Here is a 25,012-nt window from a genome sequence, read left to right on the forward strand (position 1 = left end):
ATGAGGAAATGTCAGAGAAGGAAAGAAGAGGAACTGTATTGTTTGGCATCAGTTCTTTTGTGTACCTGTAACTCATACTATTTCTGAGTCTACCCAGTTGGCCTGTTTTTACAGTAGAATCTTTGATGCACCCGTGGGCATATAATCAAGTGTGTATGTAGATTCCATTAAAAGTGCAAAAAAAAACACACTTTTTAAAGAAAGTTATATCTATCTGCTCTAGTTTCGCTCCTCATGGAAACTCAGTCCTTATTTCCTACTATAATGGAAAAATGAGAGGGGAAGAAAGGGAGAAAAAACCGGTACAGATCAGTCTTGGAGGCAAGCTAAGAAAATCCATGGCTTGTTGAAGACTTTGCCAGAATATAGAGTCTTTACTGACTTTCACTCTGGCTCCTTTATTATTGACATCAACATCTGTCATTCCTCTATAAGCTCAAATTTTACCAAAAGGAGAAGTAGAGTATGCTATACTTTTTGTTTGTTTGTTTTGTTTTGTTTTGAGATGGAGTCTGCTCTGTCTCTGCCAGGCTGGAGTGCAGGGGTGCGATCTCGACTCAATGCAACCTCCACCTCCCAGGTTCAAGCAATTCTCCTGCCTCAGCCTCCTGAGTAGCTGGGATTACAGTTGCCCACGACCATGCCATGGCTAATTTTTGTATTTTTAGTAGACATGGAGTTTCACCATATTGACCAGGCTGGTCTCGAACTCCTGACATCAAGTGATCTGCCCGCCTTGGCCTCCCAAAGTGCTGGGATTACAGGCATGAGCCACCGCACTCAGCCACTATACTTCTTATATTTGTATTTACCGGATGTATTTTTGTTTCTAAATACATGTTAAGATGGCAGCTTCTCTCCCATGGATGCTATCGGGGTTGGCCTGAGAGTATATTTGGGCCAAAAGAGGCAACCAGTGGAGTCCATCTTCAGTAAAACTGTGTGTTTTTTAATTATCTTAGATATTATTATTATCTTAGAAAGACAATAATTGTAAAATCTATGAGAAAATAAAATATATTTCCACAGTTATTCTATTTAACATTATTTCTGTGCATTAGAGAATCTAAACAAGCAATTTCGATATACCTAAAGCAGCCCACCAATGTGATGTCAGGGGGAATTCCAACATAACTGCAATAGAAAAAAATGTTTAATTTCAAAACATGCGTTTTTATATTTTGCTCAAGGAGAAATACGTCTGTTTGGTCAAATTATATCCACTCAACAAGAGAAGGTTTATCCACGTTCATGAAATCAGGTAGCCCCAAGTTGTACTTCAGTCCTGGTCTAAAAGGTCATTTGTTAAGTCAAACCTTTACAACTCTTCTCCTAGAAATAATGCTATGAATTGTGAGGTTCTCAGGTCAGCTCCCAAAGTTGATTTTAAGTGATGATCCTCGGGCCATCCTGAATCCTCAATGCCTAGTTCCCTCAGGAATTCCAAACCACTTCACTCTGAAGTCACTTCTGTCCGGTAGTCATTTGTTAACATTTTCTAAGTGCCACATGTTAGATCATTAACTCATAACTTTTCTAGGTCCAGAACCTATAGCTCATTTCAACCCTGAGGATTGAACCAGCTATACTCCAAGCCCTTTTGCAAATATCAGTGGCTGTCTTGCAGAAAAAATTAAGCCCCAAAGTAAAATAGAGCACTTCAGAAGCAGAGTGATGGGGGCGGGGTGTCCAGTGATTGTTTGAGTTACTGAGGGAGGGTTTGTGTCTGTGGAAACTGATACTAGGTGATGAATATACAGGCATTCTCTAATAGCAGTGAAGCTAGGAAGTTGTAGTTCATTTGGAAATTGTGTGTTCTTCAGTTGGAGACAGATTGTACCTTTTTTTTTTTTTTTTTCTGAGACAGAGTCTTGCTCTGTTGCCCAAGTTGGAGTGCAATGGTGTGATCTCGGCTTACTGCAACCTCTGCCTCCTGGGTTCAAGAGTTCTCCCTGCCTCAGCCTCCCAAGTAACTGGGATTACAGGTGCCCACCACCATGCCTGGCTAATTTTTGTATTTTTAGTAGAGATGGGGTTTCACCACATTGGCCAGGCTGGTCTTCAACTCCTGACCTCAGGTGACCTGCCCACCTCAGCCTCCCAGAGTGCTGGGATTACTGGCGGAGACAGATTATACTATCAATAGATCAGGGCACTGAAAATATGACAGTGATTTATATGACAGTCATAAATAATAATAAACTTTGAATTATAACCTGTGGTTGGTTTTCACTCATATTTTGACTGACATGCTTTAAAAAAAACTAAGGCGGTATAGTAAGGGAGAAAATACGGTGGATGAGTAAATTTTGAGTGGATAGGTGAACAAATGGATGAAATATTCATTTACTGAGTAATTATTATCTGCTAGACACATGTCAGACAATTTCTCATTATCTAATTGAAACCTCATCAGGTTTCCCCCATTTTGTAGAGAAGGAAACTAATGTAAGAGATGTGACATGTCCACAACTACCCACCTAGTAAAAGGTAGGACTGGAATTTGTATCTGTTTTCTTCTGGCTCCAAAAATCACAGGTAGAAATAAAAACCACTTAATCTAAGAACTGGTATTTATTTTAAAATGACTATTGTTGGATAGGTGTCTGTGCATCCCCCGAGTCTTTGACAGTTTCTGCCCTCAGGGAAGGATTTTGGAGGAAAAATATGTCTTACAGGGCAAACCTTGCCCAGTTGGTGATAAGTTGAATGTGAAAGGGAAGCAGCTCTATTTCAGTTTAGTTCTGAATCAGATTGGATGTTGAAAAAGAAAAATGATGCAGGGAAAACCAGGGTAATACAAATAAAGTTTAGCTAATAATAGTATTATACCAATGTTAATTTATTAGTTTTGAAAATTGTGCTATGGTTATATGAAATGCTAACATTAGGGGAAGCTGAGTGAAGGGTACATGGGAACTCTCAGTTATATTTTTGTAACTTTTCTGTAACTCTAAAATTATTTCAAAATGAAACGCTTTTAAAAAAGTTAAAAAAACCTCCCTGAGAAGAGTGGTACAAAAAAATTTGGCTGGAAAGAGGGATGAAGACCTTTCATCTTCAGTTTTTATCATCTAGCTATCATACAAGAATATGCAGACAACAAAGTTCTACTCAGGAAGTGGTTTATGTCCAACATCTGTTTTAATACATTTTCCTTGTTTCTGTTATTTTATTCTGCTTACCAGTTGAAGTGATGGCAACATGAAGAATAGTGACTGAAATAGCATAATCCCAAACCCATTCTTCCACAACTGGAACAAAAAGCAATCCACAAACAAAGTAGGTGACCTCTGTTGAAACTAAAAGAACTGCAAATACAAGGAAGAATATAATTATTGAGGACTAGAGCAATGAACATTCTGAAATACAACTAGTAACAAGACCAGGAAAGCTTACTTTGAGAAGAAATTTTGGTAACAATTTTTTAAATGTTCCATTTCCTAACAATCCTCAAATTTGGATAAAACAATTAACATATTTTATCTTTTAACAATTTTAAGATTTATAGAAAACCACAATATATCATTTCTGTTTCACATTCTTTGTGTTTAACATTTTAGAAGTGAAATACAATAAAGAAGTGTTACAATATAACCAATATGTGCAAATCTGTAATTGGATTGCAAATCTCATTTTAAGATATATTAAAAACTAATGAAAAAATCCAGTTCTGAGTTTTAAGAAATGAAAAAAAATTAAACCAAATGTAAGAGTTTATTGAACTACAACGTTTGTCTGATACCAAGCACTGCCTAACTTGGAAATGAGTTCCTTTGTGTTTTTGTAATAAAATGGTTCGTTCAGATCGTCACTTGGGAAACATAACTGATAACCATGGATGAAAGAAAGTCTCATAAATGACAGGTATGGATGGAGACACCCTTCTAAATCCACTGGTAGTGACAGAGTAGTTTACCTGAACACGTATAAAGAGCTAGATATTTACAGGTGAGAACCACAAATCTCTAAGAGCCCTGAACACGTGATGGGTCAATCTTTTGCCTCTTGTCTTTGATATGGATCTTTAAGACTAGCATGTTTTCAAAAGAGAGATCCATCAGACTTTAAAGTGACAAATATATGTGATATACCACCAAGGTCCCTTTGTAAATGATACCACTTTCCATAAAAATTACCTTTCTTTCCTCTTAAAACACAGAAAATAAGTGATATGTTCATATAATTCAGGAATAAATAAATCTAAGCAGACAAACTCTATATTTTTCAAAGCAAAAAATAAAATAATCACCTTATGTCCTACTGTGCAGAAGTAATTTATTATCCAGCAAGCCAGTGATTGCAGTCGGTAAGCGAGGCACCAAGGAAGCATGCCCCAGGTGCAATCTTTTTAAAGGCCTCACACATATTCCTCTTCAATTCTATTTAATTTAACTTAACAGGTTTCAAAAGTTAAATACAGAATTCATACTAACTCCTTTTCTATTGCACAGGAATTCCTTTGATCAGTGGAGATCAGTTCAGCATGCCCTGCCACCTAATATCCAGGAAAGAACTGTCCTGTTGTGTCATATTGACACCATCTCTTTCCATCACATTTCATTCCTCCCTCCCCTACTGGTTTACAGAATCACGACATTATTGTAGGGAAACAGAGATGCCTCTTTTGTTGGCATTTAGAGATTTTATAGGTTAACTTGCAGCTGCTTGGAGATAGTGATTTTAGTCTTGTACAAGCTGCATTCATGTATATTAATAGAGAATACTTATGCTTTGTTCATGATAGGAAAGAAAGCATGACTTAAAGGAAGTAATACAAAATTTGAAGTCAAGATAACAGCATTCTAGTCTCGCTTTTACAGCATAACAGTCATAAGACCTTGTCTGGGCACTGTGGTTCACACCTGTAATTCCAGCACTTTGGGAGGCCGAGGTGGGAGCATCACTTGAAGCTAGGAGTTCAAGGCCACCCTGGGCAATATAGCAAGACTCTGTCTCTAGAAGAAATTGAAAAAAACTTAGCCTGGCATAATAGTGTGCTCCGTAGTCCTAGCTACTCAGGAGGTAGAGATGGGAGGATCTCTTGAGTGCAGGAGTTTGAAGTTACAATGAGCTATGATCATGCCACTGCACTGCGCTCGAGACTGGGTGACAGAGTGAATCTCTGTCTCTTAAAAAAAAAAAAAGAGAGAGTTATGGAGTCACTTCCAAGATGGCTGAATAGGAACAGCTCTTGTCTGCAGCTCCCAGTGAGATCGACACAGAAGATGGGTGATTTCTGCATTTCCAATTAAGGTACCTTGTTCATCTCATTGGGACTGGTTGGACAGTGGGTGCAGCCCATGGAGGGCGAGCTGAAGCAGGGCAGGGTGTTGCCTCACCCGGGAAGCACAAGGGGTGGGGCAATTTCCCTTTCCTAGCTAAGGGAAGCCATGACAGACTGTATCTGGAGAAACAGTGCACTCCTGACAAAATACTGCACTATTCCCATAGTCTTAGCAACCGTCAGACCAGGAGATACCCTCCCATGACTGGCTCGGCAGGTCTCACACCCACGGAGCCTTGCTCACTGCTAGTGCAGCAGTCTGAGATAGACCTGCGATGCTGCATCTTGATGTGGAGAGGGGCGTCTGCCGTTGCTGGGCTTGAGTAGCTCACAGTGTAAACAAAGAGGCCTGGAAGCACGAACTGGGTGGAGCACACCACAGCTCAGCAAGGCCTACTGCCTCTATAGATTCTACCTCTGGGGGTAGGGCATAGTAGAACAAAAGGCAGCAGTCAGCTTCTGCAGACTTAAACGTCCCTGTCTGACAGCTCTGAAGAGAGCAGTTGTTCTCTCAGCACAGCATTCGAGCTCCGAGAACAGACAGACTGCCTCCTCAAATGAGTCCCTGACCACCATGTAGCCTGACTGGGAAACACCTCCCAGTAGGGGCCGACAGACACCTCAAACAGGCAGGTGCCCCTCTGGGATGAAGCTTCCAGAGGAAGGATCAGGCAGCAATATTTGCTGTTCTGCAGCCTCCACTGGTGATACCTAGGCAAACAGGGTCTGGAGTGGACCTCCAGCAAACCCCAACAGATCTGCAGCTGAGGGGTCTGACTGTTAGAGGGAAAACTAACAAACAGAAAAAAATAGCATCAAGATCAACAAAAAGGACATCCACATCAAAACCCCATCTCTAGGTCACCAACATCAAAGACCAAAGGTAGATAAAACCACAAAGATGGGAGAAACCAGAGAAGAAAAGCTGAAAATTTTAAAAAACAGAGCACCTCTTCTCCTCCAAAGGATCACAGCTCCTCGCCAGCGAGGGAACAAAACTGGATGGAGAATGAGTTTGACGAGTTGACAGAAGTAGGCTTCAGAAACCTACTTGGTAATAACAAACTTCTCCGAGCTAAAGGAGCATCTTCTAACCCATTGCAAGGAAGCTAAAAACCTTGAAAAAAGATTAGATGAATGGCTAACTAGAATAAACAGTGTGGAGATGATGTTAAATGACCTGATGGAGCTGAAAACCATGGAATGAGAACTTTGTGATGCATGCATAAGCTTCAATAGGTAATTCCATCAAGTGGAAGAAAGGATATCAGTGACTGAAGATCAAATTAATGAAATAAAGCGAGAAGACAAGATTAGAGAAAAAAGAGTGAAAAGAAATGAACAAAGCCTCCAAGAAATATAGGACTGTGTGAAAAGACCAAATATACATTTGGTGGGTGTACCTGAAAGTGATGGGGAGAATGGAACCAAGTTAGAAAACACTCTTCAGGATATCATCCAGGAGAACTTCCCTAACCTAGCAAGGCAGGCCAACATTCAAATTCAGAAAATAGAGAGACACCACAAAGATACTCTTCGAGAAGAGCAATTCGAAGACATATAATTGTCAGATTCGCCAAGGTTGAAATGAGGGAAAAAATGTTAAGGGCAGCCAGAGAGAAAGGTTGGGTTACCCACAAAGGGAAGCCCATCAGACTAACAGTGGATCTCTTGGCAGAAACAATACAAACCAGAAAAGAGTGGGGGCCAATATTCAACATTCTTAAAGAAAAGAATTTTCAACCCACAATTTCATATCCAGTCAAACTAAGCTTCATAAGTGAAGGAGAAATAAAATCCTTTACAGACAAGCAAATGCTGAGAGATTTTGTCACCACCAGGCCTGCCTTACAAGAGCTACTAAAGGAAGCACTAAACATGGAAAGGAACAACAGGTACTAGCCACTGCAAAAACATGCCAAATGGTAAAGACTTTAGATGCTATGAAGAAACTGCATCAATTAACAGGCAAAATAACCAGCTGACATAATAATGACAGGATTAAATTCAAACATAACAGTATTAACCTTAAATGTAAATAGGCTAAATGCCCCAATTAAAATATACAGACTGGCAAATTGGATAAAGAGTCAAGACCCATCAGTGTGCTGTATTCAAGAGACCCATCTCATGTGCAAAGACGCACATAGGCTCAAAATAAAGGGATGGAGGAAGATCTACCAAGCAAATGGAAAGCAAAAAAAGCAGGTTACAGTCTTAGTCTCTGATACAACAGACTTTAAACCAACAAAGATCAAAAGAGACAAAGAAGGCCACTGCATAATGCTAAAGGGATCAATTCAACAAGAAGAGCTAACCATCCTAAATTTATATGCACCCAATATAGGAGCATTCAGATTAATAAAGCAAGTCCTTAGGGACCTACAAAGAGACTTAGACTCCCACACAATAATAATGGGAGACTTTAACACCCCACTGTCAATATTAGACAGATCAACAAGACAGAAGGTTAACAAGGATATCCAGGATTTGAACTCAGCTCTGCACCAGGCAGACCTAATAGACATCTACAGAATTCTACACCCCAAATCAATGGAATATACATTCTTCTCAGCACCACATCACACTTATTCTAAAATTCACCACATAATTGGTAGTAAAACACTCCTCAGCAAATGTAAAAGAACAGAAATCACAACAAACTGTCTCTCAGACTGATCTCTCAGATCACAGTGCAATCAAATTAGAACTCAGGATTAAGAAACTCACTCAAAACCTCACAACTACATGGAAACTGAGCAACCTGCTCCGGAATGACTACTGGGTACATAACAAAATGAAGGCAGAAATAAAGATGTTCTTTGAAACCAATGAGAACAAAGACACAATGTATCAGAATCTCTGGGACACATTTAAAGCAGTATGTAGAGGGAAATTTATAGCACTAAATGCCCACAAGAGAAAGCAGGAAAGAGCTAAAATTGACACCCTAACATCACAATTAAAAATAGAGAAGCAAGAGCAAAAAAATTCAAAAGCTAGCAGAAGGCAAGAAATAACCAAGATCAGAGCAGAACTGAAGGAGATAGAGACACAAAAACCCTTCAAAAAAATCAATGAATCCAGGAGCTGGTTATTTGAGAAGATCAACAAAATAGACCACTAGCAAGACTAATAAAAAAGAAAAGAGAGAAGAATCAAATAGATGCAATAAAAAATGAGAAGGGGGATATCACCACCAATTGCACAGAAATACAAACTACCATCAGAGAATATTATAAACCCCTCTATGCAAATAAACTAGAAAATCTAGAAGAAATGGATAAATTCCTGGACACATACACCCTCCCAAGACTAAATCAGGAAGAAGTTGAATCTCTGAATAGACCAATAACAGGTTCTGAAATTGAGGAAATAATTAATGGCCTATCAACTAAAAAAAGTCCAGGACCAGATGGATTCACAGCCAAATTCTACCAGAGGTACAAAGAGGAGCTGGTACCATTCCTTCTGAAAGTATTCCAATCAATAGAAAAGAGAGAATCCTCCCTAACTCATTTCATGAAGCTAGCATCATCCTGATACCAAAGCCTGGTAGAGACACAACAGAAAAGGAGAACGTCAAGCCAATATTTCTGATGAACATCAACGCAAAAATCCTCAGTAAAATACTGTCAAACCGAATCCAGCAGCACATCAAAAAGTTTATCGACCATGAACAAGTTGGTTTCATCCCTGGGATGCAAGGCTGGTTCAACATATTCAAATCAATAAACGTAATCCATCATGTAAACAGAACCAATGCCAAAAACCACATGATTGTCTCAATAGATGCAGAGAAGGCCTTCAACAAAATTCAACAGCCCTTCATGCTAAAAACTCTCAATAAACTAGGTATTGATGGAACGTATCTCAAAATAAAAAGAGCTATTTATGACAAACCCACAGCCAATGTCATACTGAATGGGCAAAAACTGGAAGCATTCCCTTTGAAAACTGGCACAAGAAAAGGATGCCCTCTCTCAGCACTCCTATTCAACATAATGTTGGAAGTTCTGGCCAGGGCAATCAGGCAAGAGCAAGAAATAAAGCGTATTCAATTAGGAAAAGAGGAAGTCAAATTATCTCTGTTTGCAGATGACATGATTGTATATTTAGAAAACCCCATCGTCTCAGCCCAAAGTCTCCTTAAGCTGATAAGCAACTTCAGCAAAGTCTCAGGATACAAAATCAACATGGAAAAATCACAAGCATTCCTATACACAAATAATAGACAAACAGAGAGCCAAAACATGAGTGAACTCCCATTCACAATTGCTACAAAGATAATAAAATACCTAGGAATCCAACTTACAAGGAATTGTGAAGGACCTCTTCAAGGGGAACTACAAACCACTGCTCAACGAAATAAAAGAGGACACAAACAAATGGAAGAACATTCCATGCTCATGAATAGGAAGAATCAGTATCGTGAAAATGACTATACTGCCCAAAGTAATTTATAGATTCAATGCCATCCCCATCAAGCTACCAATGACTTTCTTCACAGAATTGGAAAAAGCTAAAGTTCATATGGAACCAAAAAAGAGCCCACATAGCCAAGACAATCCTAAGCAAAAAGAACAAAGCTGGAGGCATCACGCTACCTGACTTCAAACTATGCTACACAGCTACAGTAACCAAAACAGCATGGTACTGATACCAAAACAGATATATAGACCAACGGAACAGAACGGAGGCCTCAAGAATAACACCACACATCTACAACCATGTGATCTTTGACAAACCTGACAAAAACAAGAAATGGGGAAAGGATTCCCTATTTAATAAATGGTGCTGGGAAAACTGGCTAGCCATATGCAGAAAACTGAAACTGGATGCCTTTCCTACACCATAAACAAAAATTAACTCAAGATGGATAAAGACTTAAATGTAAGACCTAACACCATAAAAACCCTAGAAGAAAACCTAGGCAATATCATTTAGGAGATAGTCATGGGCAAAGACTTCATGACTAAAACCCCAAAAGCAATGGCAACAAGAGCTGAAAGAGACAAATGGGATCTAATTAAACTAAAGAGCTTCTGCACAGCAAAAGAAACTATCATCAGAGTGAACAGGCAACCTACAGAATGGGAGAAAATTTTTACAATCTGTCCATCTGACAAGGCTAATATCCAGAATCTACAAAGAACTTAAACAAATTTACAAGAAAAAAACAACCCCATCAAAAAATGGGCAAAGTATATGAACAGACACTTCTCAAAACAAGATGCTTATGCCACCAACAGACATATGAACAAATGCTCATCATCACTGGTCATCAGAGAAATGCAAATCAAAACCACAATGAGATACCATCTCATGCCAGTTAGAATGGCGATCATTAAAAAGTCAGGAAACAACAGATGCTGGAGAGGATGTGGAGCAATAGGAACACTTTTACACTGTTGGTGGGAGTGTAAACTAGTTCAACCATTGTGGAAGACTGTGTGGCGATCCCTCAAGGATCTAGAACTAGAAATACCATTTGACCCACCAATCCCATTACTGGGCATATACCCAAAGAATTATAAATCTTTCTATGATATAGACACATGCACACATATGTTTATTGTGGCACTATTCACATAGCAAACACTTGGAACCAACCCAAATGTCCATCAGTAATAGACTGGATTAAGAAAATGTGGCACATGTACACCATGGAACTCTATGCAGCCATAAAAAAGGACGAGTTCATGTCCTTTGTAGGGACATGGATGAAGCTGGAAACCATTATTCTAAGCAAACTATCACAAGAACAGAAAACCAAACACCACATGTTCTCACTCATAGGTGGGAGTTAAACAAAGAACACCTGGACACAGGGCGAGGAACATCACACACTGGGTCCGGTCGGGGGGTGGGGGGGTGGGGGGCTTGGGGTGGATAGCATTAGGAGAAATATCTAATGTAAATGACGAGTTGATGGGTGCAGCAAACCAACATGGCACAGGTATACCTATTTAACAAACCTGCACATTGTGCCCATGTACCCTGGAACTTAAAATATAATAATAATAATAAAGAGTTATAAGGTGTTGAGCAAGATTTTAACTTTCAGGTCAGTCTGTTTTCTTCTGCATAAATTGGAATATGGAGTATTATTTATCTCAAAAAAATTGTTGGGAGGATTTTAATGTAAAATGAAAGGAATTTGCAAACTATTCTCTGCGATGCAAAGGAAAGATATTAGTAATTGGAATGTTTTAACTGGACTCACACTTTCCAGTGTCCTTGCTAAAACTGATCTCCTGGGTGACAAAATTATTGAAACCTACACAAAACCTGACCATAATAAATACATGCCAAAGTCTCTGAGATTACTCTTATATTTTATTAATATCTCTGAGATTAGACAGGTATAGATTCTCACAGCAACAACTTTGAAGAGTTATGACATTTATCTCCCCAAACCCAAAATTAAAGATCTAATACGCTAAGGTTTTATTGATATCTTTGTACAAATGTTTGTGTTTCATGAGAGGAAAGGACGACTGTAAACTCTGCCAACCATTTTGGAGATCTTCGCTAATCCCTGCTATGTAAAAGTTCATCACTAATCTCTGCTATGAAAAAACATAGCCTTCTCCCATAAGCCTGTGATATTGCCCTTTCTTTATTGACTGACCCAAAGACTAGAATTAAATAATGACAGTTGAGTGTTCAATCTCTCCCTCTACCCAAAACACACACATGGCCCATACTTGACTCTTTACTGGGACTATTTTCTTTTTAATCATTTGTGGATAGTGTTGGCAAAAACTAGGGAAGTGCCTGAAAGAAAGTTAAGATAAATCTTAGACCTCTTGTATCTCAGAATCAAAGTATCTTGTTCTCACATATGCTTTGCTATCCAAAATTGAATCAATAATGGCACCAAACAAGGCTGTACTAAAGCTTTTTATTTGAATTCAGTAACTCTAACTGACCAAGTTTCCTATACAAATTATAGTAGAAATCCCGTTTCATTGGCCTCCAGCAATTTTTCTATATTTGCATATTTGTACCCCAAAAGTATTCTCCAGTGGTTTTCTAAAGAATTGTATTGTTTAAGGAATTGACAGTACATTAAAAAACAAGAATAGGGAAAAACTTAACAAATATTAAGAGTAATTACTGTATACAGAATGTAAGTATGCGATTTATTTTATTTTTCTCCTTTCTGCTTGTAGATATTTTCTAAGCTTTCATTAATTAATATGTTTTATGATAGAAAACATTCAAATTTTACTTTTCTGAAGATGGGGCAAACTCACCATGAAGCGCCCCCAAACAAGAATGTTTTACATATATTCAAGGTACATAGGTGTGAAGGTTTACAAACATACTAGATATTAATTAATAACTATTCAACAAAAATGCCAAATTTAAAAGAGAGAAATTTTGCCTTAGTGTATTCTTTCTTATTGTTTTTCTTCTGCAGCAAGTTCTATACTATTTTGGGAAGAAAAATAAAACCAAGCAGAAATGTACAAAGTAGAGAACGAAAGTTCTCTGTCATCCCAGATGGGAGATAACAGTTTGTTGCATAATTCTCCAGACTTCTTATCACTGACACCACGTATTTTACTTTATGCTACAAAAATGAAATTATATTATATGAACTCTTTTGCTGTATTTAATTTTCTATTTTATATCTCACAAATATTTTTCTACATCAGCACATTAAGTCATTATTCTTCCTTTTCTTTAAAAATAATCAACAAAAATTTACCCCCAATACAATGAAATGAAAATTTATATAGGAATTCTCATTCTTTTTCTCCACTTCTTCCATATTACTCCACCTCCATGGAATAACAACTTTAAAATTTTTGATGGCACTTTTCCTAACTAATTTTTGAAATCAGATAAAATACATAGATGACTGCGAGACAGGCCTGATATTTAAATTTTTTTTATTAAAAAATTTATTTTTAGTGGCATTTAGTTCACTAATTGATAAGAATTTAAAATTAAAACAATTACCTTTATAGTTTATGTTGAGCCATGAGGGATTTGTTTTGAAATCAAATGGTGCCAGGACATTCAACTCATGCACCCTAAAGATGTTATAAATGAAAACAGTTTACTCTGAATGAGGCAGTTCATAACTGCACATCGAAGTGACACACATTACCATTTTCATACAAGGATAAGCTATGCGATTTACCCACATTGTGGCACATTTCAAAACTGGCTGGAATGTGAAGGAATCAGCAATGAAGATAATAATCTCTATAGAATCTTTTTCTGACTCAAACATCTCACTCTTCTTGCTAGAATTACAAGTTGTGGTAACAGTTACAGCAAAATTTCAGATCAGTCATTAGGTGAGAGGGTATAAAGGTAACAAGGGACAAGGCAATGTCTAGTTACGAAATGTAAACTCACTTCATGACCAGACCAGTAGTTCTTCAGATGTAAAATAGGTTCACCTAAATGGTGCTATAACATATTTTTTAACATTAAGTGAGCTACTGTAGCAGTTAGAATAAATTAATTAAATGCTAAATACATCTCATCATGGATATATTTTTGAAATGTAATGTTGAAAAAAGTTACAAAATGACACCTATTATATGATACCATTTGTATAAAAAAAACCTGCTAAGCAGAAAAAAATGAAGTGAGCTAAAAAGAGTTTTTAAAAACTGGCTGACTTGGATGACAGCCAAATAACATTTTGTCCACCTTGTCGTCTTTGTCCAATTAAGTTCCACTTTGTCCACCAAGTGGACTTAATTTTATTTGATGTCTCAGCTAGAATCTTGATAGTTCCTGCCATCAAACATGGAAGGAGAACGTAATACCATGGAGACAGCACAGGCTTGAAAAACAACAAGATACAGGTTCTAATCCTGGTGGTGCTATAACCGTGCACTTGGGCAAGTCACCTAACCTCTCTGGGCTCGAATTTGCTAACTATAAATTGAAGAGATTAATCTCTGAGTTCCCTTCCTGTTCTAAAATCTGAGTCTATTAAAGCATACAGCTGGACTTTATACTATACCCAAGTTTGTATTCGTGTGCAGCTGGCCAACCAGTTAGCTGCCTCCTGAAGCTTTAAGGTCTAATTACTTCAAATTCCTCACCTCTGACTCATGTTAACTACAAACCCTTAAAATCCCGTGCTCAGAGAATCCTAGAGAGTCTTGCCTTCTCCTTGCCCCAGGCATAGCCTCACCGTCTCCAGTCCCAGGGAGGAGGCTGAGGCTGCATGTGAGCGCCAGATACTTCCTCCGTGGGCTTGCCTGCAAGCATGCTGAATAACATTCTTTCCATTGCAAACATTGGTATCATTATTTTTTGATAGTTGCATATTGGTATTAATTCGCATATTGAAATAGAATTCCTTGCTTGCACAATAAAATTAAATTGTGTAAGCACTCAATTTCTAAGAAATCATTTGTAAATATACATAATGTATCTCAAGGCAACCAATATATTGGCAGCCAAAATCTGTAGAGACAAAATTCAACCATAGCAAGACAAAAAATTACCTGAAAAACAATGTTTTACACTTACATAAAAATGATACCATTAAAATACATGTATTATCCCATTTTGTCCTCATAATAACTCCTTTTTGGATGATTCCATTTGACAAATGAAGGCATTGAAATAGGAGATACACTGTCGTTTGGTCAAGATGATTCAGAAAGTTAGTAAGAACTTGGGTCAGATTGTAGGTCTCTTGCCTCCCAAAAGCTACTTCCAATATAACAGAAATTATTTAAATTGGATGTGGATGATCTTTAAGCTCCTTTCTTGTTCAAACCTTCTCTGATTCAATACCAGACCAGGGAGTAATGGGTTCACTTTCTTTCCATGAGCATCCTCAGAAGAGGTAAGAGAAACAGTCCTAAATGATTCTATCCACTTCATTTCATGATTGTTATTTTTATCATTTTCAGATAGAACATTTGCCTATTTTTACTTAAATAACGAAAGTAGGCTGGATGCAGTGGCTCATGCCTGCAATCCTAGCATTTTGGGAGACCAAGGCAGGAGGATCATTCAAGGCCAGGGATTCAAGACCAGCCTAGGCAACATAGCGAGACCTTGTCTCTACCAAAAATAAAAAATAAATAAAAGTAAGAAACTATGTCTTTAAAAAAATCCTCTAATCCATAAAGACGTATGAAATGTTAAATATAAACATATTTCCTATTCAATGTTAGCTTTTTAATTCTGTTTGAAGACAATGTGCTACTTACTCAAACATCACGCAGCCCATGCTCAGGGACACATAGTACACAGTGTAGAAAAGAATGACACATAGAAGAAACTTCTGCAAAACAACCTGTGGAGAAAACAGGCATGAGGTCCAAGAGCCTGGGATTTTTCACATGGTCTTTGGTAACTAGTTTGACAAAAGATGATGAATGATTACTAGATAGTGTTGGCTAGCCTTGTATTGCTTAAGGACCCATGGAATGGGAATGACTTCAAAGTGCCCATCTTGGAGCTTCTTTAGCGGTATAATTTTCTTAAGAGTCATGTGTCTTTGGATTTGGTTTATTCTTCCTACCATGTATTGAAATCAATTAGTTTTTCTTTTAATTTGAGCATTAATAGCCTCTAGATATTTCTAGATGATTGCTTTCATTTCAATCCAAAATAAGATGAATAATATATAGCCTCTATATTAGTATGTATTTTCAACCATTAAACTTTTCTTATTTCTGTTAATATTAAACTTCAAATAACATTTTAATTTTTTAATACATTCACTTACTATAAAATTTTCCTTGTATAATCCAAACATGAGGATTGTACTACATACCCAGAAAACCTACAAATAGTAAATCTGTGTAAGACATTTGGAACTATCTTTTTAATTAAATTATAATTTGTGAGACAATATATTTGTTGACAAATTTTATATAGAGATACACTTACTTTTCCTGACAAATTTATAAAACCCTACATATTAAAAAGTGTTGCTGCCTGAAGAGGTTACCATCTTACACATTTGCACCAAGAATTAATGCAATATACAAATCCATATCTCTTACCCTCCATTCACTGGAACAAACTTCCTAAATGCCAATATTTGTATTTTAACTTGACAAAATGATTCTAAACCTCAGCTGTAATAATAATATAATCTTGCCAATTATAATAATAATGGCAAGAACCACCGTTACTTTTGCACCAACCTATAGAAAGATGAGAACAGGTAAATTCCTAATAATATTAACAAAAAACCCACATAATAACACAATAATTAAACCTCTATGCAAGAATTTACAGAGCAATTTGGTAAAACACAATAGATGGCCCTGAAATGGACTCTTCCACAGCTGAGACCTAAGAAAGAAGCACTGCAGATTAATGAGAATCAGAAAGATTATTTGACAAATGGTGCTGTGAAAATAGTCTAACTTCTAAACAAAAAAATCCCATTAGATTCCAGTCTTGTACCAGACACCGCAATAAATTTCAAGGGGATTAAAGGCTTAAATGCCAAGGAATAGGTTGGGAGAAAATATTTGTAATATATATCACAGGAAAAGGATTGATATCTGTAATATATAAACTCACACAAATGTTAGAAAAAGACAAACCAATAGAAAAATGGACAAAGTATATAAATAGGCAATTCACATGAAGAAACACTTAAAAAGCCAATAAAAATAAAAAATGTGCCAAACTTCACTGTTAACCTTTTCAAAGATATCCTTATGACTATAATAAAGGTCCCAGCATTTCACATGAGAAGTGCTCAGTTTACTCAGTTTATTCTTGTATTTTAGAATCTTAAAGCCATGTTTGCTTAGCCCACACTCCAACACCTTAGGATTATTATTAATTTTACTTGAATGACCAATTCACCAAACTGACCACATATTTTCACTTGCCTAGGTACGGAAGGAGTCCACAGCTAGAGGCAAGAGGAGAAGGTAGTTAGCAGAGAGTATACCACAATCAATTGGCTGAATGGACCAAATTTACAGATCTACCAAGAACCTGCTTCTTCCAACTATTTTTAAATGGGTGGGATGTGAGGCCTAAGAGGGCCATCAGAAAACAGGACTCCAAAGTTCTGGGACCTTCAGGATCTTCCCCCATCCCTTGCTCCCACACCATCCTCAACACCCCCTACTCTTTGCCTATGTCCACCCTCAGCCCTGCTCACCAAGTCTCATCTCTCTCTGCCCTGATTCTCATCCCCAGTTCACTCTCAGGATCTCACATTCCTTGTTTCTTTTTTCTTTTCTTTTCTTTTCTTTTTTTTTTTTGAGACAGAGTTTCACTCTTGTTGCCCAGGCTGGAGTGCAATGGCATGATCTCGGCTCACTGCAAACTCGGTCTCCCGGGTTCAAGCGATTCTCCTTCCTCAGCCTCCCTAGTAGCTGGGATTACAGGCATGCACCACCAAGCCCAGCTAATTTTGTATTTTTAGTAGAGTCGGGGTTTATCCATGTTGGTCAGGCTGGTCTCAAACTCCCAACCTCAGGTGATCCGCCTGCGTCAGCCTCAGAAAGTGCTGGGATTACAGGCATGAGCCACTCCGCACCTGGCCTTCACATTCCTTGTCTCTTAATCTCTCCTCCCTTATGACCTTCAGTCTCTCTTTCCTCAACCCTTGGTCCCCTCCTGTCCATGCTCCTCATTCTCTCCCTAAGAACTGCATAGCTTGTGGTTCCATGATAGCTGACACAACATGATTTTTAAAAAGGAATAAAAGGATGTGTGCAAAAGAGACATTCTTCCCACAGCTGTCTTTCTTTTATCAGAGAATAAAAATCCTTCCAGAAGCCGCAAACGGACTTCCCATTATGTCTCATTGTCCGCCACAGGGCCACGTGCCCATTACTGAACAATCACAGGTAAAGAGTAAAAGGGTTTTACCATGTCAGGTTTATGACATCATGACTGCGCTTCCGGGGACAGGCACCTACTGCCTCAATAAAAGAAAAATTGGAGTTCTATTAGCAGGGAAGAAGGAGTTGGGGCAGGAAACTACGTCTTCCACTTGGAAGGAATCAATATGGAAATAGCTAAAAGCCCTCATTTTGTAGAGAAGAGTCTTCAAAGATCAAAAAGAAATGTGGAGGTGTTGCCTGAGTTGAAGGCCCAAACATTGTGCGCATACATCAACTGGTTCAAATCTTCCCCAATTGCTGGGATGAGAATTCGCTGCTGGGAGATGGGTATGTAATAGGGAGCATCTTGGAGCTTCTTCAGCACTATAATTTTTTTAAGAGTCATGTGCCTTTGGGTTTGCTTTATTCTTCCTACCATGTATTGAAATCAATTAGTTTTTCTTTTAATTTGAACATTAATAGCCTCTAGATATTTCTAGATGATTGCTTTCATTTCAATCCAAAATAAGATGAATAATATATAGTCTCTATACTAACATGTATTTTCAACCATGAAACTATTCTTATCTCTGTTAATATTAAAATTTAAGTAACATTTTAATTTTTTAATACATTCACTTACTATAAAATTTTCCTTGTATAATCCAAACATGAGGATTGTACTACATACCCAGAAAACCTACAAATACTAAATCTGTGTAAGACATTTGGAACCATTTTTTAATTAAATTATAATTTGTGAGACACTATATTTGTTGACAAACTTTACATAGAGATACACTTACTTTTCCTGACAAATTTATATAACACTAAATATAAATATAATATCAAAATAATATATTTAAAAATCATTTGTAGGAAATATTTGGAAAAGCAAGGCATAATTTTTGTAAACAATTAATTTTTCTACCTGAGTTATAAATCTAGATTTTCAAATAATACTTTTCTCATAAGCAAATTCATTTGCTTTTAGTATTTTCTTCCTCGAATCTACACCCTACAGAGCCTATGGAACGTAACAATTTTCTAAAAAACAATCAGACCGTCACTTCCTCTGCTTGATATCTTTTTAGGCCCTCACATCATTATCAGGATTTATTCCTCCATTTTTTTCATTTGACAGATAGTTACTGGGCAGGGTGGCAATGCAAGGTAAATTGGATGTGGTCCAAGCCGTAGGATGCAGTTGAGCTGTTGTTCTCAAATGTACAAGCATCAGACTCACATTAAGTTCCTGTTAAAACACAGATTGCAGGGCCCCAGTCCCAGAATTTCTGATTTGGTAATTCTGGGACAGGCTCCAGGAATTTGTATTCATAACAAGTTCCCAGCTGATGCTGAGTCAGCTGTACCTATTACCACACTTTGAGAACTACTGATCTGGAGGCAAGAATGAGTCAAGAAATGGCTACAATGCAAGGAGAAGAGGTATTATTGAGGAGGGTACAGAATGCTATGTAAGCCCAAGCGAGACGCCAGCAGAGAGTGGGTGGGTTATGTGTGTGAGTATGTGTGCCTCCGTGCACGTGTGTGAGGGGGGCATGAACATTCCCCAGAAAATCCTTGACAACATTTATTGTAGGTTTTCTTGAGTTAAGGCATCACATCTGCATTACCTCATTTAATCCTTATAAAACTTATGAGGGGTAGAATCCTTTTTTAGAGAGAAGAAAAATGAGGCTCAGAGAGGTCTTGTAACTTTCTGAACATTTAACAATAAATTGTGGAGCTGAGACTGAAGCCCTGCTCCGACTCAACCCTTATGCTACTTATGATGAGCTGAGGCAGTGGCAGGGGTTGCCATAGGCACAAGAAGCACTTGCAAAGACCTAGGTGAAGCCAAACCTTGATGGAGAGGGTTTTGGTAGGAGAGGTTTAAAGAGCTGAAGTCAGACATGAAGGGAAATTTATGCCTTAATGAGGAATTTTGCATGTCTCTGAAGGCCCTGGGGAGACTGAAAGATTTAAGGACTATTATAGACTAGAGAGGGGCCATTAGGTCGGGAAAGTATTTAAATGGATTTGCAATGGAAATGGAGAGGAGGACAGGTATGTGAACTATTAAGAAAACAGAATGGGTAACTTGCGGGGCGTTAAGGGAGAGGCAACTGTTGACTCTATCTCCCAATTTTCCAACCCAATTTTATCGACTAGATGGACAATAAGAGGAGCAGGATCAGTTCTAAATGATTGGAATTTGCAATTGATGATCTAGCCCAGTGCTGTCCAGCAGAAACACAATGCAAGCCACATATGTAATTTTAAATTTTTTAATAGCCACATTTATAAAAATTTTGAAAGAGTAAAATTAATGCTAATATTTATTTAACACAATATATCCAACATATTAAGATTTTGACATAAATGAATCATTAAAAATAGAGATATTTTATGTTGTTTGTTCATACTACGTCTTAGAAGTACAAAAGGTAATTTATTTACAAGACATCTCAATTCAGACTAGCTACATTTCAAATGCTAAATGGCCATGTGTGGCCAGTGGCTGCCACAGTGGACAAGACAGTTCTCACCTCTGCCCGTCCTCCAGCCTCATCTTCTCATCCCCTGCCCCTGTTGATAGTCTAACTATATTGACTCTTTATTGAAGGATTCCTATGTGACAATCACTGTACTCATATTTTCTCATTGTATTCACCCTTCCCTGTACCCCGCCACTATATGCTTGCAGGAAAAACTTTCTGGGTTTGGTTGTCTTTCATTTGCATTTCACAGACTTGGAAACTGAGACAAAGAGAGATTAAGGAACTAATCCCAGCTCATGTGGCCTATATGTGGCAGGGCTCCAGACCAGATCTGCTAGATGTTTCCTCTCAACCCTGTGCTGTCCTGCCTCCCACCCAGAAGTTCACAGTGAAAGCATGCTGAATAATCTTTATTTATTTATTTTGAGATGGAGTCTTGCTTTGTCACCTGGGCTGGAGTGCCATGGTTTGATCTTGGCTCACTGCAACCTCCACCTCCCAGGCTCAAGCAATTCTCCTGCCTCAACCTCCCAAGAAGCTGGGATTACAGGCGTCCGCCACCATGCCCAGCAAATTTTTTGTATTTTTAGTAGAGACGGGGTTTCACCATGTTGGCCAGGGTGGTCTCAAACTCCTGACTTCAAGTGATCTGCCCGCCTTAGCCTCCCAAAGTGCTGGGATTACAGTTATGAGTCACTGCGCCTGGCCTGAATAATCAATTTTAGTTCAACACTCTCTTTTTAAAAGTATGAAAACTGTGACTCAGACAAGTTGAGTGAATAGCCCAAGGACACACCTTTATTTAGTGGCCAAGTCGAGAATAGGAAAATAATTATATTGAATTAACAAAGTAAAAGCACTTAATAATGCTGTCCAAATGAGGGAACATTATTTTATTATGATACAATATTATTGCTGCACTCTAGGAAAAGCCAATATGTGAGACTCAGAATTTGTAGCAGTCTAGATATTTGGCTACTGCCAAACTTTTTATTACGTTTTTAAATATATTTGGATCCTGAATCAAATAAACTGTAAAAAATTATGACATTTATGGGACATTTGGCTATTTAAACTTGACTGGATATTTAATAATGTTAAAAAATTATTGTTAGGTTTTTAAGGTAAGATAATGGTATGGTGGTTTTTTTTTAAGTCCTTATCTTTAAAGATGCATAAGGACATATTTGCAGTTGAAATAATATAATGTTTGGGTTAGCTTCAAAATAAAAAGGTAAGAGAATAGCTGGAAATGAAGATGAAACAAGATTGAATAGTTGATAATTTTGAAGCTAAGTGAGAGATAAATGGGATTCATTATACCATTTTATTTAAATTTGCATATGTTTACTTTTTTGGTAATAATTTTTTTAAAAAAATAAATTTATTCAACCGGTGAGCATCTTCACAAACTTTTAAAGCATGCTTTGATTAATACAATTTTGAGGAACATCCCTAGGGGATGTGTTAAGGGGTAACCTTTGCTTAATACCTGTATGTGCAAGACGCCAAGCAAGCCACTTTGCAAACCTTATCTCCTTTAATCCTCACGACAACACTGCCAGACAGGAAGTATGATTCATCTTTATCATTGGAGCACAGAAGCTGGCACTTCGCCTTCTTTGTTCCTCTGGGGTCAAGGACATATAGTTTCAGGGGGTTTACAAGTACTCTGGCCCATTGAGATGGGGCTGGCATGAAGAGAAGAGGATCACTGAGCAAGTCCTTGGACTCAGCAAAGTCCTAGGGACCAGAGGATGTGTTGTTCTGCTGGACTGTACAAGGGCAATGAAGAGGCAGGTAGCTATGCCTACTGGCAAGGAGAAACACACCTTCCCCCATTAGCAGCAGGTTAACAGGGTTCTACTGGGGGTTTGCCTGCAACCAGCGCCTCACCTTCCTTTTAGCTCCCTGGTGCCAGCCACAAACCATTCTAGGTAATCTTCTCCTGACTTCTCCAGCTCTTCTCCATACGTGCCCCAAAACTTGCAATCCAGTCTCAGCCTTTCCCCAGCCACCTCCTCACCATCTCCCTCTTTTCTCCCTCAAGACCTGGTGCTCCTCAGGTAGATCCCTGCAGAGGGTATTCAAGCTCTCTCTGGGATTCTCTTTCCAGTCTATTGATGGAGCTCATTTTGGAAGTTGAAAAAACAAATGAGCACCCACAGCATTGAATGTTCCTCTTCATTGCTTTCCTACTATACCAAATCTAATTATCTGGCACAACATCACCTCCAATGGAGGAACTGGTAGAAAAGGAAAACACAAGAACATCTCACAGTATATTATCTTGTGTATACAAGATCACCCGTGGGTCCTGTTATTTCCTTTGTGTTGACTCTCCTCTTTGGTGCTCCAGCCATACTTAAGTACTTCCTATTTCTGGAAAAATTCAATGCTGTTCCCCCTGTGTAGAATTAACGGCTCCTCTCTTTGGAAAACTAACTCCCACTCATCTTTTCAGGTCTAAACTGATACCTCACTTCCTCCAAGAAGTTCCCCTGACTTCTTATTCTCTACTGTATGCTCCCTAACACTCTTTCTCCGTATAATATTCAAACACATATCATTATAAACGCAATTTCTTCATTAAAAAGCTTCCACCTTTTTTTTACACTCCTATTCTGAAAGTGAAATAAATGTGCACCAGTTTGCAAATTGTGCACATTTATGATGTAATGAATGTTTTTCCAAGTTGCTTTCAGAAAACGGTCTGCTACAACTGATCTTTACATCTTTGTCATCTTTTTTGATCAAAATATTTTGATACCAGCCTTCCTTCCACTGCCCTAAAAAATAAAGCAGTTTTAATAAGTTGAAATTAAGAAAAGACTATACCTGTGCAAAAAAGGATAGAGGAAAGTGCTATTGATTTGCGCTTTTAGAATCTCCCAAATCCATGAACACTATCTTTGCTAGGGCTAGGCTGGAACCTGGATAGAATATGAGCATGTGCACGTGGCATCCCTAAAGATTCAGAGCTTAAGTGGAGGCTGAGTACTTCAGCAGTGTAACTCACTTAACTGACTTGCCAATTTCTACACTGGCTTGACGGGTCATAATTCAAAACGGGAAAGCTCAGGTTCATTCCACTCTCCTGGAGTTGAAAGCCACCTCTCTTCATTCAGCTCTCGAGTTTTTCTTGTTGTCGCATTTCACAACACCCTAGTGGGATGTCTTCTAGATATCGTTTTATGGTTCTGCAAGTAATTGCTAAAAGATACAAGGTCTACTTTTTCTATGCTACTTACCTCATTCTATTTAAGAAGGGACTGGGAGGAAGAGATGTGTCCATTTGGCTCCCTAATATATGTGTAGTGTCTGGTGTGGTTCCTGGCACACAGTAGGTATTCAAAGAATATAAGTTGTTGGATGATTCATTACAGTTTTAGAATTAATAGAAGGCTGGCCCTACAGGACATTCTGGTTATTAAAGGAGAATCAGTTATGATTGGTCAGAGTCCAGGCCACACTGAACAGTACCCCAGATAAAAGCAATCTTTGCTGCACAGTGAGAGAGTCACCAATCAGGAGATAATTATCAAGTGTTGACATTCTGCCCAAAACTGTTTCAGACTTCCTGGGGATAAAAAGGAAGAGGTAAGAAGAGACAAAATAATCACACAGAAAATAATTAGAACAAGCAAGTATACCCCACATTTATAGGACTCTTTACTGTGTACTTGTCTAGATGAGCTCACTCATCCAAATAAACATGTGGGTTAGTCACCTCTTACAGATGAAAAAACAGAGGCCCAGAGAAATTAAGTGATTTTCACAAAGCTAGTCACTGAAAGAGGTACAATTGTATATAAAATGTATTGAATCCTGGTCAGAAAGTAAGCTTTGTGGTTCTGATTACAGCTGGTCCCTGACTTACCATGGTTCAATTTAACAATGTTTCAAATTTACAACAGGTTTATTGGGACATAATCCCACTGTAAGTCAAGGAGCATCCATAATTGCTAAAAGTAATTGCAAAACTACCTCAAAGAAAAGGGATAAGCTAGGTTTCATGAAGATCTAGGCTCTTAGGAACAATCATAATGGTCCATACTCTTCATATTCAATATCTGCCCACATACATGGCCTTTAAGTGGTTCACAAAGGTTATTATTCTTAACCCTGGTAACTGCATTTTAACAAACCTCTCAGGTGATTACGATGCAAATAGCTACTGGGGATATAGGAACTGGTCTAGATGACAAACAGAAACCTAGGCCTGTCCTAGTATTTCCCCTCAGGCAGGATTTCCACATGGGACAGCCACAGGTCTGGGTTCCTGAGCAAAATGGGCAAGAGACAAATTTCCAATTAAAACGAGCAAATATAATCTTTTACTTCACTAACAATAAAGAAACACATACCCAAACTTCATAGACACTATTGTTCTATCGAGTTAGCAAAGATAGTTTTTCTTT

The 25,012-nt window shown here is 38.1% G+C and overlaps 1 protein-coding gene across 1 annotated transcript in view; it reads right to left on the reverse strand.

The window, feature by feature from the left end:
* Positions 1-1,037: 1,037 nt before the first annotated feature.
* The window catches only part of TMEM244 (transmembrane protein 244), a 29,730-nt gene continuing 5,755 nt past the window's right edge, over positions 1,038-25,012 (reverse strand). Inside the window, exons 3-6 of the mRNA XM_016956291.1 lie at positions 15,493-15,578; positions 13,262-13,335; positions 3,186-3,311; positions 1,038-1,134 (exon numbers count right to left, since the gene is read on the reverse strand). Coding sequence (XP_016811780.1) covers positions 1,067-1,134; positions 3,186-3,311; positions 13,262-13,335; positions 15,493-15,578 — 354 coding nt within the window. The 3' untranslated portion in view covers positions 1,038-1,066. The remainder of the gene's footprint in view (positions 1,135-3,185; positions 3,312-13,261; positions 13,336-15,492; positions 15,579-25,012) is intronic.

This window comes from Pan troglodytes, chromosome 5, assembly GCF_028858775.2.
Source record: "Pan troglodytes isolate AG18354 chromosome 5, NHGRI_mPanTro3-v2.0_pri, whole genome shotgun sequence".
NCBI lineage: Eukaryota > Metazoa > Chordata > Mammalia > Primates > Hominidae > Pan > Pan troglodytes.